This window comes from Alosa pseudoharengus, unplaced genomic scaffold (genome assembly GCF_046254945.1).
Source record: "Alosa pseudoharengus isolate Yale_2024_CS ecotype anadromous, Long Island Sound unplaced genomic scaffold, YU_APseudo_1.1 YU_APseudo_1.1_scf_8, whole genome shotgun sequence".
In the NCBI taxonomy this organism is placed as follows: domain Eukaryota; kingdom Metazoa; phylum Chordata; class Actinopteri; order Clupeiformes; family Clupeidae; genus Alosa; species Alosa pseudoharengus.
This window is the reverse complement of record NW_027468870.1, coordinates 19407212-19430322: the sequence shown is the minus strand read 5'-3', so window position 1 is coordinate 19430322 and position 23111 is coordinate 19407212. Positions and strand designations below refer to the sequence as shown.

Here is a 23111-nt window from a genome sequence, read left to right as displayed (position 1 = left end):
TTAGCACCACTAATGTGTACTGATGTGTTCTACTGATGTGTTCTACACTTTCTTTCCACCTTCTTCATCTGAACTAGAACTAGATTTGCCAAATTTGCATCATGATATGTGTGAAATGTAGCTAAAGCGTGTTGTCTAGGAATAGTATTAAAATTCACTCACCTTCATCGAGTGTACTCTAGCCAGTGCCTACATGGTCGTCTGATGTGTTATGCAATGACAGCACCTCGATAAGCAGTAATGTAGAGTCTGCAGTCTGAATTTTCGGACAAAGGGCCATATCTTGCACAGGGGCGCCTTAATACCACCCGAGGCCCCTGGGCTATATATTTTTTAAGGCCCCCCCCTCCCCCCCAACCGCAAATATCAATTATGATTAAATAATCATCTGCCCCGCCTATTTACATAGCGTGCGCTTTTGGTTAATAACATGCAGTGTAGCTATCATTATTGAGCCTATGCAAAATCTTTACATAAACAGGAACAGAAAGTCCTCGAATCACGTCAGCCAACCCATGACATCGCTTATCAAAAAGGCTAGCCTACTGCACGAAAACAAGCGTTGAACTTTTACAACGCTGGCTGCAGGCTAAGTTAAAAGATGGGTACACATATGGACGTTCAAAAACTTTTCAAAAGTGCATGTGTTTGTCGTGTCGGGGGGTTCCGTTTTCTTACGGGGGATAAACAGTGATTTTGTATGATAAGTTTGTCAGTCAGTTTCAGCCTCTCCTCTAGCTCCTCTACACCCGTTGGGATTTATTACGTTTTGTTACATGTTGTTACACTTTAGAATTGGAGAAGACAAAGGGGGCCTCTGCATGGATGTAGCCTAATTGTAGAGCAGTAGGCTACGATGTGCTCAATTATTTAGGCTAGCTCCAGAGTAGGCTAATGACGCCGCGAATACAGACACGCCGTTTATTATTGATTATCATTATTATTATTAGGAGGCCCCTCATTGGTCGAGGCCCCTGGGCTGAAGCCCAGGTAAGCCCCTGCATTAAGGCGCCAGTGATCTTGCACCTGGCGCAATGTGGCACAAAGCGCAACATAAGTCCTGTTCATATCATACACCCAAGTCGGTGATGACTTTTTCACCATGCGCCCCACTTCCATTGAACATTGCGCTCATGGGTGTGTCAATGAACGAACATACAGTAGGCATGGTCTGGCACTTGATCCAAAAATCGCTATCTTACACCCACTAAAAATTGATTACGCCACTGACCAAGAAAAACCTGGTCTATAGTAAAAAGCACATAAAGCACAGCAGTGAAGACGCACAAGATGTAAGCAGCCCTTAACAACGAGTCCCAGGCAACGACTCATTTTCAGGGGCTATCCGTAGTATTTTTATTCATTCAAACATTATTGAATGACAAATGTCATTCTCATTGAATTTAAAATATGTTACGCCCAAAACACACCCATGACTGATTAAGAAAGATAAGAACAACCCTTTTGAACAATGTGCTCGGTGTCTGATCACAAAATCACAGTTTAATTAGCAAATGTGAACTTGAAACACCTTAAATGTTTTTACATTTTGCGTTTCTTACTCTGACCAGGCGTTTGAGATTGCTAAAATAGACCCCGAAATATCCCAAAATATATAATGAATGGTAATTAAATACATGTGTTCTTATTAGTCTAGTAGTAATAGTAGTAATAAGAAGTAAGTATGCCATACCAGTGCCAAAATATACTTGATTTTAAGGACCCTTAGGCAGTATATGAGTATTCTTTTTATTCATTAATACCATGACCGATATTGTTAAACTATGCAATGTACTAATGACTAGACTTAGTAATGTGTGACAATATGGTTTCTTCTGGTGGCCATTTTCCTTGTTCTGTCTGATCCTATGAAACGTTTCGGAAAGTAGACCTAGTCTGTGTGTGAAGATTTAATGAATCATTTCACTCAGCTGAAGACTGGAAAGATTTAATATGAGAAAATGCTGCAGTGCGAGAGAGGGAGAGAGACAAAGAACCACAGATTAATGAATGAGTCGAGAGAAAAACCTAAGAGAATAGCCAAATTGATATACTTAGATGTTCTTATAATGAGCCATCACATTTTATGGGATTGTCAAACAGAAGCGTTTAATGGGCCTTTTTTACAACCTGCTGCCAGAGCACATTTGTTGTCTTTGGATGTCAGAGGTGTCAGGACAAAAAAAATTAATTGCTTTTTGTCTCAACTCACATCAGAATAGTCAGAGTCTAATGAAATGTCAGCCTGAAACCCGAGAGAGAGAGAGAGAGAGAGAGAGAGAGAGAGAGAGAGAGAGAGATGTTCCCCTTTTTTCATAGTTTATAGGACATTTATACAGTTAGCTGCCAAACATGGCAAAAACTGTATTAATATCCATTTCACGAATCTGTTCATTCATTATACAAAGTAAAGGTTAATTTTTAATTTTACCACGGACTACAATACTAGCTTAGAGTACCGAGTGTTAACTTTGAATTTTATGACAGTGTAGTACTCAAGACATTTTGGTATTCACTGTATTAACACCTGTTCAAATAGTTTTCTTGAGTGTATCAGTCAAATTTAAATTTCCAATGCTAAACAGGTTGAGCACTTGTAGTTTAAACATTTGATGTAGGACGTCTGCATTTCAGCCTTCTACAATGATTTGCAAACTGTGCTGCGTACAAATCATAGATTTAACGAAGTGGTGATATACTTCAGACAAAGGGGTTGGATTTTAACTCTCTCTCTCTCTCTCTCTCTCTCTCTCTCTCTCTCTCTCTCTCTCTCTCTCTCTCTCTCTCTCTCTTTAAGCCCACCTCATCACCAGCTCTCACATTTTATTTACCCTGTGAGGGGGGAAAAAAACACAGCTCTCGGATCTGTGATTTGCAATGAAAATTAATAACACGATTTCCGCCCGTGCTAATTGAATGTGACCTAATCCGCCTCCGAAAGTCTTGGCGAGGCAGTGACGGGCGGTGGCGGCGGCACTGTGATCCAGCAAGATGGCTTCCTCGCCGCAGCAGCGTGGCGCTCAGGCGTCTCAGGCAGATGAGGTCTTTGTGCAGCACATTAAGGCAGGAAATGGCTTGGAACTAAAATGCTCCTTGCCATTAATTTCCCGTGCCAGACAGCGCCAAAAATGCCACGCACTGGAACCTGACATGTCACAACCCATTGGGCGGCGTCATCCGCTTCTTGTGCCCGCCATTTGCTGTTTGAGTCTGGTACCAGTCTAACACTCGCACACACACACCCACGCACACACACACACACACACACACACACACACACACACACACACACACACACACATACATACATACACACACACACACACACACACACAGAAAGAAGTGAGAGGGTGTAATTGTAGTGTCAGTTAAAAGTGCTGAGGTGGGTTGCGTATGCTCATCTTTTGTTCATCGGACAGCAATTTGTGGCGTTGTCATTGCAGTCTGACCGTCAGTTGGCTGTTTCTTCCGTGCAGGCATTGGAAAAGGGTATATATATATATATATATATCCTTTTGTGCTGTGTGCTATTTTCAGGGCATCCTAAAAATTGCAACTGGATGCTGTTAAAATTAATGGTTATCTGAGCAGTTTTTGTGTTTCGCCACCTCTCCCTCTCATTCTGTCGCGTGCTATTTTAAACTTTTCGCTCGGTGATTCGTTCCTACTCCCCACAGCCCCCTGGTGATGTGTGTGGGGGGGGACTGCGTCACCACTGCTGAGGCATTGTTGTGTCTTATTTTTATCAGGAGATTGCGATCGGGCGTCTGGCGGAATTGATCCGTCCTGTCACTGCCACAATGGGATGATGACACGATTGATAAGTGGAGCTGGCTGACGCTTCACCACCCCCACCCCCCAGAAAAAAACAAAAAAAAACTTGTGTGTGGGTTGTTGACTTTCTCAGAGAAAAAAATAGATATGCCCACTACTGCAGAAAGGCAATGACTATCAGAGGTGTCCGATGCTGCCAATGCTCCTATGTGACCATTTTCCATATGTGAGTGTTGAAGGCCCATAAAGAAACTGAGGCCTCCCTGCTGTACCAATGCTGTACATGAGAACCCAGCTAGAACATGCACAGCACAGCACAGCACAGCAAAGAGCAAAACGATGAAGACAGACCGGCTGGCTGAACATCACTACATATTTCTGTCATAAAGTTCTGGCATAACCAAATTAAACATGAGTGCACTGCACTAGCAAAAAAAGCCTCCACTGTCCCCATTATCATGGTTTATATTAGTACTTTACCTGAGCTTTACCAAAATAGCTAGGGCCATTTACCTATTCGCACAGATGGGTCAGCCTTTTTTTTTTTTTTGTGCGACTGAAATGTGTACTGACTGTCTCTCTCCACACTTTCAGGGCCCACTGATAGCGACAGCGTTCACAAACGGATACCACTGAACCAGAGCAGATGGTTGGTGGCCATCTCGGTGGAGGTAGGTCTCCTCTACTCCCATGTCAAGCCCTGATTTGTATCTCAGTCTGTACTGGATGTGCTCTTCAGGTCACCAGACCTTCTGGTGTTTCTTTTGTCTTGTCTATTGTTTCACCCACACCATAACTACATACATGCTCTAGAGTTATAGAATAAAATACAAGCTTTGAGTATACTCTTTCAAACTTTACACAAAGATTACACACAAAGATGCACCTATGTCTGCTGCATTTATGGTATTTCTCTTATTAATTTGTATTCATAAGCAAAAAAGTCTTAATGAAAAAAAGTCTTAATGATATGTCCTGAATATGACTTGTCTACTTGGAGGTAAATGGAATCAATAGCCGCACACCCACTGAGTCAGGCTGAGACAAGGCTATATTCGAGCTTACAGGTGTTAATTTAATTGCTGGGCTTCAAACCTCAAGAATGAAAAATGTTTACCTCCCCATTGTCAGGTTGATGCCCATCTGTATTGTCTTAAATCCCACCTACAACGTTGCCACGATGTTAACATCATGTCCAGATCTAATGTTAAAGTCATGTCCAGATCTAATGAGGGCAGTTAAAGTTCAGCCATCCATACTGGATGGTACTAGGCTACAATAATTTAAAGTTGCTGTTGCCGTTTTTTGCTTGGTGGATTATTAACAGTTAACGCTAACATAATCATACATCTTCAATTTCAGCATGTATGGCAGAACATCACACTAGAGTCGCAGGGGTCAATGTGAAAGAGAGGTCATTCAGGTCAGAGGTCAACAACCTGATGAGTCAGTTTTAGCACTGAAGGGGAGTAATGTACCATGTAGAGACAGAGGCCCACCTGGTATCAATTTCATCTACTGTAACTGGCCTGAGGGTAAAGGTGAGGTCAGAAACCCTGAGGCCAATATCCCTGAGGAAATCCCGCAGAGGCACGATCAAGAACCAGATGAGATCATGGCAAGCGATTAGTCTCCTCACATCATAATTTGCCTGGCTTTGGCCCGACATTGGGAAGGTGGCAAATGAGGTGATTCACTTAAAGGTGCAGTAAGGGATTGAGCAGGAGGTCGCGTTTGTTTGTGTTTATGTTTATATTTATAAGCAGACGCTTTTGTAAAAAAAAAAACTGACATTATATTTCAATCAAGACCAAACGAAATATGCCAGAGAGGTAGCTCACCCATCCCTTCAGTATTCACAGAGATATTCCACTCAATTTTTATTTAGGACACAGGCTGCCCCTACTTTATTAGTTTCCAGTTTTCAGAGCCTGGGCTGCCTACAGAGACCAGGTTTTTTAACAGTGTACTCACAGAATGGGCAGCTATATCGGTCGTGAGGACATGATTGCTAAATGTGACAAATGTTATGGGCCTGAAATCGCATGAAATCCCTGACTGCACCTTTTTAAGACAAGTACCCACTTGGGGCTAGTTTTCCATGTGGAGAAAATGTAACATATTTTTGTTTACTCAGTGGCACACTGTAATATGCTTTGTGTTATTTATTTAAGTTATTTCTTTAGTTGTTGCAAAATAGGACAGGTGACATGGGGATGACACCATGGGGAAAATTTGATATCTCTTAATATGTTCATATGAGTGGATGTTTGTCATTGTGGAATGAAACATTTCACAGGTCTCTAGGATAGATTTGTAATATTCAGGTCACCTCTCTCTCATGTCACACATCTTATCAAATGGATTATGAGTCATTGCTAAAACAGAAGTTTAGCCTCCTGGCATCAGTCACCATCTGTAGAGCCAGTTCTGCTGTCGGTGTCTCATCTATTAAGTGAGAGGAGGTGAATAGAGTCCTAGACCTAGAGCATCTCTCCAGTTACTCTTTAATGTCCAAGTCCATGGCTGGGTAACTGATGATTCTGGGACAGATCCATGCCAAATCTGGGCAAGGTCCATTCAATCACCAGTTCCATTCTTATCTAGACAAGGTCCATTCCATCAACAGTTCTATTCTTAATCCAGAGTAAGTCCATTCCATCACCAGATCCACTCTTAATCTAGAGTAGGTCCATTCCAGCACCAGATCCACTCTTAATCTGGACTAGATCCATTCTGTCACTAGCAGTTGCCCTCTGGCTGCAGATTAACCATTCAGTGTAGCTCTCCTCTCCTTCACCGATCTCTCTGTATCAAGGAGTGACTACCTACTGTAGTGCTCGCTAATGTTTTCCGCTTCATTTTGCCCTGTCAACTCTGCTTTTCAGATGAATCAACTGATTTAAAATGTGTCTCTATTTGTCAGTGCATGGCTTTACAGTATTTCTACTTGGGCAGCCGTGGCCTACTGGTTAGTGCTTTGGACTAGTAACCGGAGGGTTGCCGGTTCAAACCCCGACCAGCAGGCACAGCTGAAGTGCCCTTGAGCAAGGCACCTAACCCCTCACTGCTCCCCGAGCGCTGCTGTTGTTGCAGGCAGCTCACTGCGCCGGGATTAGTGTGTGCTTCGCCTCACTGTGTGTTCACTGTGTGCAGTGTGTTTCACTAATTCACAGATTGGGATAAACGCAGAGACCAAATTTCCCTCAAAGGATCAAAAGAGTATATATACTTATATACTTATACTAATGGGTGATCATTTGACTGATGTGATCTCATTTTATACAACCCTAGCTGACCTTCTGTGAGCTGAGTAAAAGCTATTACTCAAAACATCAAGTTCTAAAATGTCTGATAGGATAGAAGTCTCAATGAGACAGTGTGGCGTGCTCAAGTCAGTTAGGCTCTGTGCTTGTAGAGAGAATATGATTTATCACTGCTTGTAGTTGTAGTTTTTCTTTTGTAGTTTATGACTTGCATGACCACATGAATGGCCTAGCAATCCTGAATACCTTAATGGGCTGGCCTGTTCAGTTCTCTGCAGAGTTGACTGTTAGCCAGATTCATGCCATAGCTTCCCAGACAATACCGGATTGTGGTGGTGGATCTGGGTATGTCAGTTCTGTTCCAGCAGAAGCAACAAGTAGAGAGAGGTGTTTGTATTGGTGTCATTCAAAAGCACTTTTTTTATTTAGCTGTCAGCTCATCTCATGAAAGGCCATGAAAGACAGGCAGTTATGCTGACAAAAGATGCCCATTTTTAAATTCAGCAGTCAAATGACCCCCGCCCCAACACACACACACACACACACACACACACACACACACACACACACACACACACTGCACTATACTACTGATTGTATTCTAATGCTTATAAGACACCTATGTGAAATATAAGACACATTCTGTAGAAAGTGAATGTGCTGAGTATTGGAAACTGTCAGCCCACAGACATTTAACAGTATTTGTTTGTTTGTTTGTTTTGACACAGAAGAGTATGTTGAGAGGTCCTGGGAAGCCGGAAGTGACATTCTAATTGGTTTAGTGTACAGTTGATGTCATGAGACTTCGAGCACTACAGCAACCCACTGGTAAAGGAGACAAGGAGATGGCACCACAAAGAACAAAAGAGTTTTTTTTAAAGATAAGTCAAGATCATCTCACGAAAAAAAAAAAAAAAACTGCTGTACCATAAATCCAAACTTCTATATTCAGATATATTTGTTGAATGGCGATTTCTTTTCTTTCATCCTACTACTTGGCATTTTACTTTATGTGTAATTTTATGTCATTTTTTTCTATGTTCTTTGTTTTATCCCCAAACCTCCACCTCGACATTGATAGGATTAACCTTGAAAGAGTTTGCAAGTCTATTGCCTTTGGTACAATACTTGGCGAGTTCTTAACGTGTCATTACTACGCACATATAAAACAAGTGAGAAGACAGAACAAGTTGGGGAAAAGCACGTGTTTCATTTTAAGTGGAAATTGAGAAGGTAAAGATATAAACTCTTAGTACAGTATCTGTTTTTAATTAATGTGGTGTCTCATTATTTGACCATAATTACCTATTTTTGGGCAATACAAAGAGGACTCCAATATTTTTATGGTCCTTTTTTTATAAGTGTTGTTTTTTGTCGTTTAGAAACAAAATGTATACTATAACATTTTTCATATAAATACATTGTGAATTGAGATTTAAGAAAATGTAAATATTATACCAGTCTCTGCATATAACCAACTGAGAAGGAAAAAAGATATTTTTTCTGATGGTGTCTCAACAAAGTGTCCCCAGGGTGTATATAAACAAAAGAATATAACTCAAAAAGACTATCATTCAGTTGTTACTGAAAGACAGCAGATATCCTTGTGGTAATATATTATGATATATCAGAGTACTGATGTCTTGCTCTGTAAATAAAAACAAGCTGAACAGCATCATAAGTGTCATACCAGCATATTTCCAAATGAAGAGAACAGGTTGCTGCTTAAGAAAAACAAACAAACGAAAAAAAACAAATATGGAGGCTTCTAACATCACAACTGACATCTAAGGGATAGGTATCATTTTGAAGAGAATAATGGCAAAATCCAAAGCACACTGTATTTAGTGTTAAAGAGAACAACTGAATTCTGTCCAGATATTTTACAATGACCTTCGCATCCTGACACTTTTATACTCTAGAGGGGGAAAAATGTACTATGTTATTTGTTGATGTTGTCGTTGTTTGTTTGTTGTCGTTTGTCTGCTCCAGACGGTTCCGCTCTCCTTCAGAACACAAGTTCTGGATTCTTATGTAGCAGAGCCGGTGAGGACAGCTTATTATTTTGCTCTGTTCTCTTTTGAAAGAAAAACGAAGGCAAACATTTTGATATCATACCTCAGCCCCGTGTCTCTCACCTGGGGGTTAAAGTTAACTAATTTAATTTATTTTCAGTAGTTCATGAGAGAGTTAAAATAACAAGACTATTGATGGAGTACAAGGAAATAAAATCATTGCACTGTGACTGGAATGAAAGATTTGAACCATTTTTTTGTTTTGTTTAAATGTTGGTCCTGACCATTAGTAAGGTATGAAGAACTGTTGTAACATGAATGTCAAAACAAAGCAATGAATACCAATTTATAACCTAATGTCTTGATTTTATAGAGGGGGTGCATCCAGTTTCCTGTGGTATGGGTTTGGTGTCAGGTGGCCCACAGCTCATGATTAGTCGTAGTAGTAATCATAGATGCTGTGCAAAATTTAAATAGGGTTGGCTTAGGCCAGATTGAGATTCATATGGGGATCTGTTTTAGAGTGCAGATTGTTATGATAATGGTTTATTGTATATTCTGATGTACATTTGTCTTTTTTCCTGCTGCAAATGTATTGTTTTATTTTAATCTATTTTCTTGTTTTGTTTTTGTTTGACTATTGATTATGATGTTGAAAACAACCAGGTGAAGTTAGATGCTGGATGCTTTTTAAAATAATATGGAGATATGATCAAGTAATAATTTAACCTGAGAAAAAAAATGGAAGAAAACTATTGTAAAGTTCACATGTAAACAGACAAGCAAATGAAAAACAAAACTAAAAAAAAAAGAAAAAAGATGTTCCTGATTGCTGATTTCAATTTTGCAACAGGGTTTTACTGACATTTTTGTGGTTGTTAATAATTATATGAATAATTATAATAATGATATTATTCTAATGTACGGTGCATCCATCCATCAATTCCTCTCTCACCACCCTCCATCCCCATGACGATATACAATCTTTAGTTCATCATTGTATTTCATTCTTGTGCAAAAGAAGACCTCGTAACAGAGTGCTGTTTTTGAGAACCCGTGTAGATGTCGATCTTCTTTGATGTTCTCTCCATGATCCTCCTCTCACCTTCCTCTAGTCTTTGTAAGTAGTCGTAGATGTTATGTATTTAGAATAAAACTTGTAGTTTGTAGCAGATTTAGGACCAGTAAGGATAGAACTTTCTCATATTATCAGTGCTTGACACAAAATTGCAACCAGTTCATTTATAGCAATTTTGCTGTACTGTATACTTTTTTTTGTTTTTTTGTTTTGTTTTTTGTGTTTGCGGTTTTCACATGGTTTCAACTAACCAAAGCTTACAGATGAGAATTATATATAATGCTGTAAGATGGACGTTTAAACTGCATTCTTTGGATCCCCACACCTTGAATGTTTTGAAAGGGGGTGTGCCATACTACCTTAAAAGCTAATGCAAGACTTTTATTTTAGATTATTTTCTAAGAGGGACACAAGCTATAATTAAAAAGATTTTATGTCAAAGAAAATCTTTATTTTTTTAGAAGGTTCGCACAGACTAATAATGATGATTACAATAATTATTATTATGATATTACTAATAAAACGTGTTCTATGTTTTGATGTTTGTACACTTTGAAAATATCCCGAGTGCCTCTGGCACTGCTATTTTTGGATACCACTCTGTTTTCTAAACGCGTCTGCCTTTTACAGATTCTTTTTCTTTTATTTTTTGCCTCATAAACACCTGAATTGGACACATTGGGTATTATTTTTGTACTCTCTTCCAAGGACACCAGTGCTTTATTTTAATTAAAACTAGAGACTTGTTTATTTTGCCTCAAAACTGTATCATACTGAGGCTGAAGGTAGCATGTTGATAGAACCATGCAACAGGTGGGCTGGATTGATTACAGCGTTACTTTGAATTTAATTGAAACTCAATCTCTGAATTGATTTGTTTACAAAGTCTAGCCTACATAATCCTTTAAATTGGCAAAAGTAGAGGCAGTTACACAGACACTCCATAGTAGGCCTACATGGATTACAAATGATATGCGAACCCATTGAATGTTGCCATTAGACAGTAAAGACCTGTTCTTGCCCAGAATGTCTCTTCTTTTGAATGAGATTTCATTGCCTTCCAAGTTGAATGGCTTCTGGTTATGGGGTTAGTCTGCTTTGTGAGTTTAGGACACCTGGAGTGTCTCTTCAAACTGCTGGCTATAGGCTACAACAAGAAGTTGATGTATGCCCCTTTCAGAAGCTAGCAAAATGACTATCTATTGCTAGCTAGCTAGCTAGGTGGCTTAGAGTGCAGTTTGTGTCCGGAGGCACAGGGTTTAGGACTAAACCTGATGCATGGTAGGGACCTTCTCTATGTGCAGGGTAAGGATTCATGTGTGACCCTTTCTTAAAGGCAGAACCCAATCAGATCAGGACAGATCAGATCCTATAGTCTAAGTCATACCTTTCCTTTGACATAGCAAAGATATCTTGCAGGCAGACAAGTATTTAGAGAGATAGAGGGAAAACACCAGTTGCTGGTAAAAAAAATTGGGAGGTTGGAAGTTTTGATTAAACTAAAGACTGGTGATCCACAAAAATAGTCACACCATCTCTATTTTTAGTGACCTATTTTTTTCCGCTTTTTTTGGTAACATTTGATCCCGTAGCTTGGACTTTAAGGTAGCATGGCTCAGTTTACATCTTTTTATTTTCCATTGACGGCAAATAACAGCTGATGAATGTTACACATCTTACTAGATTAGTGATTTCATTGGATAACTGTTGGTTTCAAAAAAATCAAAAAAGGATGAAAAAAATGGAGCAGGACGGTGTCTGGGGTGTACTACCGTATCCATTTAAACTTGAATATTTAGGCAAGTGCTAGGTAATGGCCAACTTTTCCTCATCTTCCAGTCCTGTGTTGAACAGACATACATTCATGTTTTGCTGTATGTATGGACTGGTACCTCTTTGTTCATATTTTTGACTACTGCTGCCGTGCCCCACTTCCTGACGGGCTGATACAGTAGCATAGTGGCCAACACTGCTTACATTGCTCAGACTCCCAACATTTCACCTTGACTAGCATGTTGTAGAAAGTGGAACAGGGATGGTGTCCAGTGTTGCTTCATAAAACACAAAATTATAATGTCAATAATATTAATAATGATCATAAAAAAAAAAATAATAATCATGATAATACATACATATGACTGTTAATCAGTGAGTGAGCTTCCTACTGGGTAGTCTTACCGGTAACCATATAATGGATGTGTTATTTGGCTGTAGCGGTCGCTTGGACGGTGGAAAAGTGACAGCATACAGTAGCTACTGTCCTTCCATTAGCCTCTCTTGAGTAAGAGGAGTTGCTAGGCGCTGGAGTTCTGTCATTGTTGTCACCATAGATATAGAATCTTATGGTGGTCACTCTCTACTTCCCCATTCTGCCTTGCCCATTCCTACCACTTGCCCATTTTTTTAACGTTTAACGTCTTTTTACTGCAAGAGACTGACGGAACTGACTGACTGATGTCTGAAAGCATCTTTCAGGTCTTCTTCTTGTACGGCTTTGCTCAAGCCCTGTTGTAAAATAAATAAAATAAAAAAAATAAAACTCAAATGGATGGGGGTCTCTCACATCTCAGATGTGGAAAGTATAATTTTATATTTGTATTTTCAAATAATATTAATAAAAAAAGATGTTTGTGAAAGGTTTCCATCCTCTACTGTGGTCCAGAAATCGATGTGTCTGTCTGGAAAAAAATAAATCAATAAATAAAAACAAAATTAAGTTTATTGTTTGCTTTCTTAATTTTGTGAAATGTCATTCAGAGCTCATCTGCTTGAAGGTGTGCAATACACTCAAGACCAATGCTGTGTGACTCCAAACATATGTAGTGAACTTTATTCTGGGGAGTTGAGAATAGTTGTTTTAACACTGCTCCTGTTATGTTTACCAACCATAAATCTAATTGCACATATTACAAATGATGATTCCCACTACACAGCAGGCTAGGACACCCTTACCTTACCACACACACACACACCTGTGATTCCCTGCATCTGTTCCCCTTACATAAAAACCTAGTGAAACGACATTTTCAACAATATAAACATGATATAAATGGGAAAGCTTACCGTTCTAGCTATAAACATTGCAGAATCATCCACAGGGCATGATATTTCAAAAAACGCTTCATACACGCTTCACGATGATGGCAATGAGTTGTTAACAGACATGCACAAAGACGTATAGCCCTGCAACAATCTATCTAAAATAAAACCTTTTGGGAGTACCATTCATGATATGTAGTAAAATTGTGAAGTTGTGGGGCGTTTATATGGCTTAAACTGTATGTTTCATTCGTCCCCTTATGTTGTTTCAACTGTCCCGACCAGGAGGGATGAATGAAACATTACGCACATCCCACTTTTGCTGTAATAATTCCTGAACGGTTTTGTTCAAAGCTGAAAATGCATCTGTATTTGACAGAGGACAGATATAGGTTACTAGTGACCAAATATTAGCTTTCAGTGTGGTAAGATCGCTTTGTAAATTACATATAATTAAAAAGTGTTTCAACTGTCCCGGCTCTCCCCTACTTTATTAATCCTTTATGGGTAATTGCTTTGTTGCAGCAGTTATGCATCATCAGAGCACGACACACACACACACACACACACACACAGCATCCAACACACACTATGGCTGTGTCTAAAACCACCTACTTGCACACTTCAAATACTTAGTTGAAGTATATAGTGCAGATAACACAAAAACGCCCTAATAACGGTCAAAAAGTTTAAAAAAATGGCCACTATGGAAGTACAGTAAATACACGGGTGAGTACACTAGCCATGTACTGACGGAAGTATGCGGTTTGAGAGACAGCCTATGTCCAACCTTGCATGACCATGCCTATTGAATGTACATGTACATTGATACAGAGAACAGATATTGTAAAATAAGTGTCTTATAAGTTAGTCTAAAAAAAAATAAAAAATAGAAGGTTAAAAAACAAACAAACCCAGGGACGTCACAACGCCTATTCTGATGTCCTGATGTCCATGCTCACACACACACACACACACACACACACACAACGACTCACAACTTTGTCAGTGAACCCAGGGGCACTGCTAGAAAATTTGGGCCCTATGACAAATTCTGGGCCCCTCTGATATTATATATTATTATCGGGGGGGCTCTCTGGGGGCCCCCTGTCAGTGCTGAGCCCTTAGAATCTTCCTAACCACCCCCCAGCGGTGCCCCTGAGTGACCCCTTCCATCTATTCCCCTTAGCACTCTGTAGAGTAGTGTCCAGCACCGCCTGCCTGCCCTGCTCATTAAAATACTTTAGTCGGCTCCTTTGTTAGGCCCCCTGCCCCCTGTGGGCAGGGCAAGGGCACTGCGCCATGATTATGTACCCGGACCCCGCCACGTGCTCTCCACTCTGCCCTCCGAGAGGACACCTCTGTAAATCAAGGTAAACAGGTCTCATTTCCTCCGAGCGGGATACTGATCAATAATTAGCCCGTAGATGTGTGCAGTCAGCGTTATATCGCCAAAATAACCCCTCTTTGTTTTTCTCAGGGGGGGCTTTTGTTCATTATGTCGAAACAAAAGACAAACCCCACTGACCTTAAATAATCTGCTAGCCAGTTAATTATGTGTTGTCGAGGACCCGAACGCTACTCTCAAACACCTTGGCCATTGATTTGTTCGAGCAGAGGGCCCTGGGAGAGCGGAGTGTAATAGAGATCAGATACATATTCAGCATTGTGACGCTCACACAATAATCAATGCTGACTTTTTATGGGGCTTTGTTGATGCCTTGCGCTGGTTCGCTGTCCCCTCGGGTAAGGGAAAACAACCAATAATGTTTTGTCAGCAGGTATGTGCTTTGCTTCTGTTAATTTTCTATTTCACTCCTGCAGTGGCTAACAGAAGTCATGATTAGGGTAAATTAAATGGATTTGCATGTACCAGTGTGTAAGCTCCTGGCTTCAGTTTACACCTGAGGACAGAGACACAAATCCTTGGAAAATGTTAATGGAATTCCTGGAAATCTTTGATGTATGACTAAAAATCCCTAAAAACATAGGCCAACTTTATTTAATCTATATGCCATGCATTCAAATATTGTTAGGTGCCAACATTGTGATGTCATTTTGTTTAAAAAAAAAAAAAATCACAAATGGTTGATTTTTTATTTCAGACTAAATTTACCTCAAATAAACACGCTCTTCCCATACAGTTCCCATATAGTGTTAAGATGATTGTGATTGTCTGTTGGTGATTTTTGGTGGGTTTTTATAGCATTTTCAATCATCTGTAACGGGAGTGCCAATAAGGGGGCTATTCATTTGCAAACAAGACTCCATTCATTTCTCCTCAATCTGATGGTGTTTTCAGCCGAGCCCTTAATTATCTCTGTATCTCTCATAAACCTGCAGCAGAGAGCCCAAGGTGATCATTATGTTGTGACCATGTGCTCACACAAACCTCAGTCTGTAGGCCCCCACATTTGTGTATGATGCATGTCAGCACAAAGCACCTAATTTTCAGTCTGTGAGTGTGTATGTGATAGAAAAGTAAAGTCAAGCATAAAGTAGTTTATGCAGTGGCGGTATTAAATGTATACTAATGTAGGTCTACTAAATGCCTACATAATGAGAGGTGGCTCTAAAGGGCCCTAGGAGAAGGGGTCATGTGAACTTAAGAGCTACTAGTGAAATGGAGGAGAAAGGAGAGGATGGACCTTTGCAACGGCGTAGCGGGTGATTTAGAGGACAGGTAAGGTAAGGTAAGAAGTAGGGTGAATGATGGCTGTCCATCATCCCTATGGGCTGCTCCTAAACAATACAATCAATTGCAATAAATCCAATAGTTAGCTACTCATTTGTTGAATTACACTGCAGTTCAAAAGTTTGGGGTCACTTAGACATTTCCATTCCACTCCATTATAGACAGAATACCAGCTGAGATCAGTTGCATTGTTTTTTTTAATCAGGGCAGCAGTTCTCAGATTACATCATGTGGTCACATAATTGCAAAGGGGTTCTCCAATGTTGTCTCAAGCCTTTTAAAATGATATGAGATTAGTAAACAGAATGCGCTTTGGAACATTGGATGAATGGTTGCTGGCAGAGCCTTATAGATAGAGAGTTGCGACAATGGGTGTTCAAAATTCGTTAAGGTCACGTGGTTCATGTAAACTTTAAAGAGTTCCCGGAAGTGATTGACAATGGATTAGAATGCATTAAATAGGCTACTGTTCAATGATAGACAGAGCCACGATTTTAAGTAATTGACAGTCAATAAATGCATTGATATACAATATTTATAACACAGTGTAATTATTGTGTAAACTGTGTAGTTATCCTACCATTACAACAATATTAAATTAAATTCCAGACCTTATATCGTAGCCTGCTAAATATAGGAAGGTGACCTTTTTTCTCCCTTTTACGTATGTGTCACTTAATATTAGGCCTAATTTCTGTACAAAACCAAGACGGGAGATTCTTTAGAAAACGCAATTGCACCCACCCAAGTGTATCTACATTATCGTTATAAAAAAATGACCTTGTACAGTAACTCGAAAAGCTGTAAACAGTTTTTTGAGACTGTGTGTAGCCTACAAAAGAGCATGGAGCTCCAGTGAAATTTTGATTTTGCAACTAGAAACTAACACAGCTAGTCTAACATTAACTTGTTTGAGTTTTCTCTCCAGCGTTTGGTAGTCACTGATCTGAGCTAATGAGCGAATTACCTGAAGTAGCCTATCGTCGCGGGAGAATAAAAAAAAGTTTTTTAACATCTCTCCAGTGTAATGGTGGGCATGTTAAGTTAACCGTGGCATTACCTACACACTAACCCCATGGTAATGCAAGTGATCGTAATAAAATATAAAACGTGACATGTAGGCTAAGTCCTTCGATAAATAACCAGGCTATGAACTCAAACATGAACAGCATTGGTCATCGTTTGTCATTCACCGTGCTGTGAACAGCATTACGATGCTAGGCTAAAGAGCTTGAGATTCAGACAGGTTAGCACCTGGGAATGGTTGTGCATCGTGTCAGAAAATAGCAATTTGATCAGTGATCATGCATCATATGAGCGCAAGCTTGGTTTGAAACTTTTTGGGGATGGGGATTTTACACGATCCTTCATCACTGGGCTAGTGTGCCCTGCTGTGTTAATATGACCGTGCTGATGCTAACAGCTGCAGCTCCCTTAAATCTAGGTTCTCATGCATATTAGGCTAGCTTTTGCCAATGAAAATGAATGCAAAATAATAATAAAAAAACAGCCCTACTCCTAACTGAAGAAACGTTTACGTTACCAACAATGTTAACAACAAACTCAGCTTCACTGCTGCAAGTAGGCCTACAAAGTTGGCTGTAAATATGCTTCGCCATATTTAACGAACCAGCTAGCTTTGTGATAACAAAATCTTACCTTTTATGTGTTTAGTCCACTGAAAGTTATCCACATATCAAACGATTAAATCCACAGTTATGAAGGAACTGTTTTGGGGAGGCAGTTGCACTTTATCCCATTTTTGCTGCCCTTTTTAAAATTAAACCACTTAAATCCATAGCCTAGATGAGCATTGCACATAACGTTACAACTATGATGACATGATAAAGCTAAATGCCCAAAACACATCACGTCATAAAAGTTGTAGGCTACAAATGCAAAAACATGACAGCTTGTTCGTGGTGTAGCCTAGTGCTGCCTAATGGGATAGGCAGGTTTATCTTGTATTAGGTTATATTATGTGTGGCAAATGTATTGGGCTTTAGCCTCTTTTAATTTATTTCATAAGATCTGATAAAAACTGAGCAGCAGAAAAGCTGTCATAGTCGATACATAAATACAAGGATACAAGGATACAAGGAAGTTTATTGTCACATGCATATAGTTACTGGAAGTAAGAAATGCAGTGAAATTAAGTATGGTGTCAGCCTATTTGTGCATTTATGGGGGGGTAAAAAGTGCAGTAGAAGAGGGGTTTAGTAGATTAAGTGGCAAGGGCTGCATAAGAAAGGTGGGGGAGGATTGCGATTGGGGGGGGGGGCACCAACAAGGAGCACCCAAGAGCTAGTAAAAATAGTTTATTATTATAATTAGGTTATGGTTATGGTTATGGTTATGGTTATGGATTTAGCAGACGCCTTTGTCCAAAGCGACATATAAATACAAAACAACATAATAATATTTAAAAATCTAGGTCAAATATAGTAAGGAGAATAGTTGTAGTACACAATAATATCAATTCAATCAATAGCCTAATAAAAAAGCAATGTAAAAAAGGGGAAAGGCAATAATAAAACAATAATGTCAATTCAATCAATAATATAAAAACAATAACATGCTAAGACTACATTAAGGAGAATATCAATAATAAACAATAATGTCAAATTAATTAACAGCCCAATTAAAATAAAACAACATTATATAAACCATAACACATAAGCGCTTAAACAACTAAGTATATGTTGAATAGGAATGTCTTTAGACCCCTCTTAAACGACCCAAAACTACCACAGGAACGGAGAGCACTGGGCAGTTCATTCCACCAACATGGAACCACTGAAGAAAAGAGTCTGGAATTAGACCCAGTTTTTATGACTGGTCGACACAACATACGCTCACCAGAAGACCGCAGTGGGCGGTTGGGGATGTAAGGCTTGATTATTGAATTAAAATAACTAGGAGCAGATCTAGTTAGTGTCCTATAGGCCAAAGTGAGAGATTTAAATTTAATTCTGGCTACTATAGGGAGCCAATGGAGAGTAACTAGGAGAGGAGTTACATGTGTCCTCTTTGGCTGATTGAAGACCAGGCGTGCTCCAGCATTTTGAATCAGCTGTAATGATCTTGTTACACAAGCGGGTAAGCCAGCTAATAGTGAATTACAATAGTCCAGCTTAGAGATGACCATGGTCTGAACAAGAAGAAGAACAAGGTTATTAATACTATTACTTTACTACTTTATTACTGTTATTATTATTATTTGGATGAGCCAATAATGTAAATCTGAGTCTGAAATGTTGGCTACAAACAGTCTATACTGCTGTAACTGTACTGCTGCTATAATTTATTGTTAACTTCTGGGAACTATTTGAGGCTTCCATTAGCCGCCATTGTTGGAAAAAAATGGAACATTAGCGTCAATGGAGTTGTCGCAACTCTCTATCTATATGGCTCTGGTTGCTGGCAATATTCTAACATTCTAAAGTTTTGGTGTCATAATAGTGAATGCCACAAAGTTCTATGTGGCTATGGCAACCTTTTGAAATAGATGTCAAAAGCTTAAGAAACCTTAATTTTACCTTGGACAACTGAAGAGTGCAGGTCAGTAGGCAAATTATGCCATTGTAGGCTACTTAATTATCTCGGCTACTGTTATTAATCACTGTTTGTGTCAATATTCTTAAATACATATAAGAAAAAGCTATACCTCAGAGAGAATTCTTTAAATCTTTAAATGCATAACAAGGTTTAGATCCAATCCAAATCAGGCAACAACACCAGTGTGACTTAATGTAAAATTCAATTATAAATGAACCTGACTTTTCTTTAAATCCTAATTTCTAAAAGCATTTCCAGGGAATGTGTAACTTAAAAGGCTTAATTATTTATATTAAATATAAATGTGTCTTCCTAAAACTGGCTGTATTGTACGAGCAAAGACCATTTTGATACAGTATTTCATTTTATTTTTAGATTATCATTATAGGCAAGTGCCCATATGCCAGGAGGGCTCTTTAGCCTGCTAATTTATTTCCAGTGGAGCGTCAGCTGTGTTGTAACGGCATCTTCTGTTATATTCTGCTCCTTTCGTGTTCACTCGGACACGGAATATCTTGTTTATGCCCAACAGGGCAACTCTTTATTCAGCTTTATTCAACATAAATCGTTTCTACAGACTTTCTGTCCCTACACTTTACAGATTTGTAACACTTTGAAAAACACTTGTTGCAATTGTTTTGTATTTGTAAGTAAAACAATATGTTATTTGAACAATTACATGTTTTTGAGCCATCAAAGTGACAATATATATATTTAAATTAATACATTTTACAGGTTTCCAACCACCATAAAAGTGCCCGTCCCAACTGTCAGGTACACAGATTGAGAGCAATATTCTGAGGTCAAAAACATGTTTTTGAAATAGTTAAACTGCAACAATGCATGCATAACCATCACATTAATTATATAAATGACATTTAAATACAAAATGGCCAATAAAAAATATTTTTCATTTTAAAAAAATGTAAAGGTATGGAGGCAAAAAATATTTTAAACAACACATGGAGTCATGTCACTGGTGTTAACGCATAACAAAACTATTACTTTGAAATACAAGAATACTAGTGACATCACTGGACTTCCTTTTACCCAATACCTGAAGATCTATGAAAAAATGGACACAGCCTCCTTTAATGTTACAGAAAATATAGCATTTATATCATGATGTTGTGTAAAGCTTTTAGTTGAAGTATGACATACTTAACTTTTAGGGAAATTTAAGATTACATAATTCAATGACATAGTGAGAGTACCCTGACTGACAACATGTTGTTTTATTCCCTATAGCAGCTATTTTGTAAAATACAGTTTTTTTTATGAAATTGTCACTGGTGTTACCATCAATAGTAATCATGTAGTAATCAAGTTTAAATGTTAAGAAAAAAAAAGAAATACATGTTTTGACATTTTGCCATGACAAAAATTGACGTTTCTGTAGAATGACCCTGGAGCTAGGCCTGTATAGATTTTTATATACTGTAACTATATGTTGGTCTCAGGCAAGCCTCTCTTTCCCGTATGCAATTGGTTCAAAATGCAGCAGCTCGCCTCTTAACTGGTACCGGTAAGCGAGAACACTTTTCTCCCATCTTAGCCTCCCTTCACTGGCTTCCTGTTCACAATAGGATTCATTTTGAGATCTTGCTAATGACCTTTAAATGCTTGAATGGCAAAGCCCCCACCTATCTCTCAGTCCTATTACACAAATACTCCACTGTAAGAAGTCTCAGATCTTCTGATCTTTTTCTGCTGACTACCCAAAACCAAATACAAATGTAGCGTGCTTCTGCTGCCACTGGAATAATTCTGGAATAACCTTCCCCCCAGATTGTTTGTTGATCCTGTTTTCTGTTTGTTGATTTGTTTTGTTTTTTATTTGTGACAACTGCTTCATTTATTACTATTTTAATTTATGATCTACTTTGTATTATTTTTTACTATTATTTTATTTTATTTTTTATTTTTACATCACTTTGGTCAACTGTTGTTGTTTTTTATTGACATTGAAATTACCCTCAAAAATATTTTAACAATGGAGCTTGGCTTAGTTCTAGAATCTTTGCATGCTAGTGCCAACATGTCTCTAGGTCTGGTGTAGTGGTTTTGGTGTCATAATAGTGAACGCCACAAAGTTCTGGTGACATCATAATGACTATGGCAACCTTTCATAATAGATGTCAGAAGCTTAACAAGCCTTCATTTTACCTTGGACAACTGAAGAGTACAGGTCAGTAGGCAAATCTGTGATTGGCCAATTGTCACCGGACAGTGTGTCCAGATAAAGCCATTCTCACCCAATGTATCTCTTCAACAGAATTGTGTTACAGATACGAACCATATCGGAGTAATCCAGAGTGGACACGAGGAGCTTGGAGATGACGGAGGGAGGAGGGGCGGAGGTCCCTCAGGAGTTTCACCTCCGGGGATACATGATGAATGGTTTCTACACAAACCTGACCAGGTGGGTCTGACACCTGGGCAGATGTTCATCAAACAGATGTTATTGATTTATTTCTCATCATTTATTCATTTTTATTTGTTATATACCATGTACAATTTTCAACATAAATGTTGCCATTTGGTGCATTGTAGGACCCAGGAGAGAAGGCCAAACCTGAGCCTGACTATGAGGCCACGGCTCCCTGACAGGAGCGAGCTGGAGAAGGACATGAGGGAGCTGGACAGGAAGCTGGAGGAGAGCGACTGGAGGTTGGAGGAGCTGCAGATGACGGTGGTTCAGGAGAGACTGGTCGCAGAGAGGAGAGAGCAGGAGGAGATGGAGAGGGAGAGAGCCGTGCAGGAGAGAGTGAGGAGTTTGAGCACACTCAGGGAAATGTATCACCTCATGCTGACCATCGGTCCGGACCCAGCCTCCTATGAGACGGTACCACTGAGAGAGTAAGTTAGCCATGTGGCTCTTTACTGTTTAAGGCGGGTCTGAGCATTGCGATTCGCTTGCCGCTGGCCAATGTGATCCCCGCCCAATTCTGTACCTTTAATCAAACTTTATGGCTACTCATTTGGGACTTAGAATCCTAGGAATAGGCTGGGTTTAAATACAGTTCACCTTTTGGACGGTGTCTGATTGTTTATCATTATATTCAAACAAGGTGTGTAAGGATGCTCGGGAGGGACACATGTAGTAGCATAAAAAGCAGCATTGTTTTCACATGAGTACACAATATGTGAATTAGACTTGCCTTCATGTCAAAATCCAGAAATGATATGAGGCGCTTATTTTTTCAGGCCTTCCAAGAACCCCACGGTCCAGCAACTACAGGCTCAGTGTAGGAGGGACCAGGAAAGATGGAGGGAACTGGACAGAGGGCGAATGGAGCGCAGTATGAGGATGATTGGATGGTTGGACGAAGAACTGAGACACTTGCAACAGCGAATTCCGCAGAGACGTGTTCCGGAGAGGTCAAGCCTACCTGATCATCTCGAAACTCAGCTCCGTGACCAGGAGAGAGTTCGGCTGCAGGAGGCGCAGAGAGTGAGGGAGGAGTTGGTCAGGAGGGAGAGGGAGCAGTCCGAGGAGGAGGACAGGACCAAAGAGGTTGATCATCTCAAGCAGAAACAAAGGATTGAAAAAGTGGATGAACTCCAGGGAGAGAAGGAGGACATGAGAGAGATGGAGATGAAGAGAGAGGTGGCAGCCGAGGAGGAGAGAGAGTTGGAGGAGTTGAGACAGAGAGAGAGAGAGGAGTTGAGACAGAGAGAGAGAG

At 39.6% G+C, this 23111-nt stretch overlaps 1 protein-coding gene across 11 annotated transcripts in view; it reads left to right on the top strand.

Moving 5' to 3' along the window:
* The window catches only part of LOC143111641 (RNA-binding protein Musashi homolog 2), a 295188-nt gene extending 282375 nt beyond the window's left edge, over positions 1 to 12813 (top strand). For all 11 annotated transcript variants that reach the window (XM_076273898.1, XM_076273899.1, XM_076273892.1 and 8 more), the window contains 2 exons: positions 4369 to 4445; positions 7769 to 12813. In XM_076273898.1, coding sequence (XP_076130013.1) covers positions 4369 to 4410 — 42 coding nt within the window. In that variant the 3' untranslated portion in view covers positions 4411 to 4445; positions 7769 to 12813. The remainder of the gene's footprint in view (positions 1 to 4368; positions 4446 to 7768) is intronic.
* Positions 12814 to 23111: the final 10298 nt, after the last annotated feature.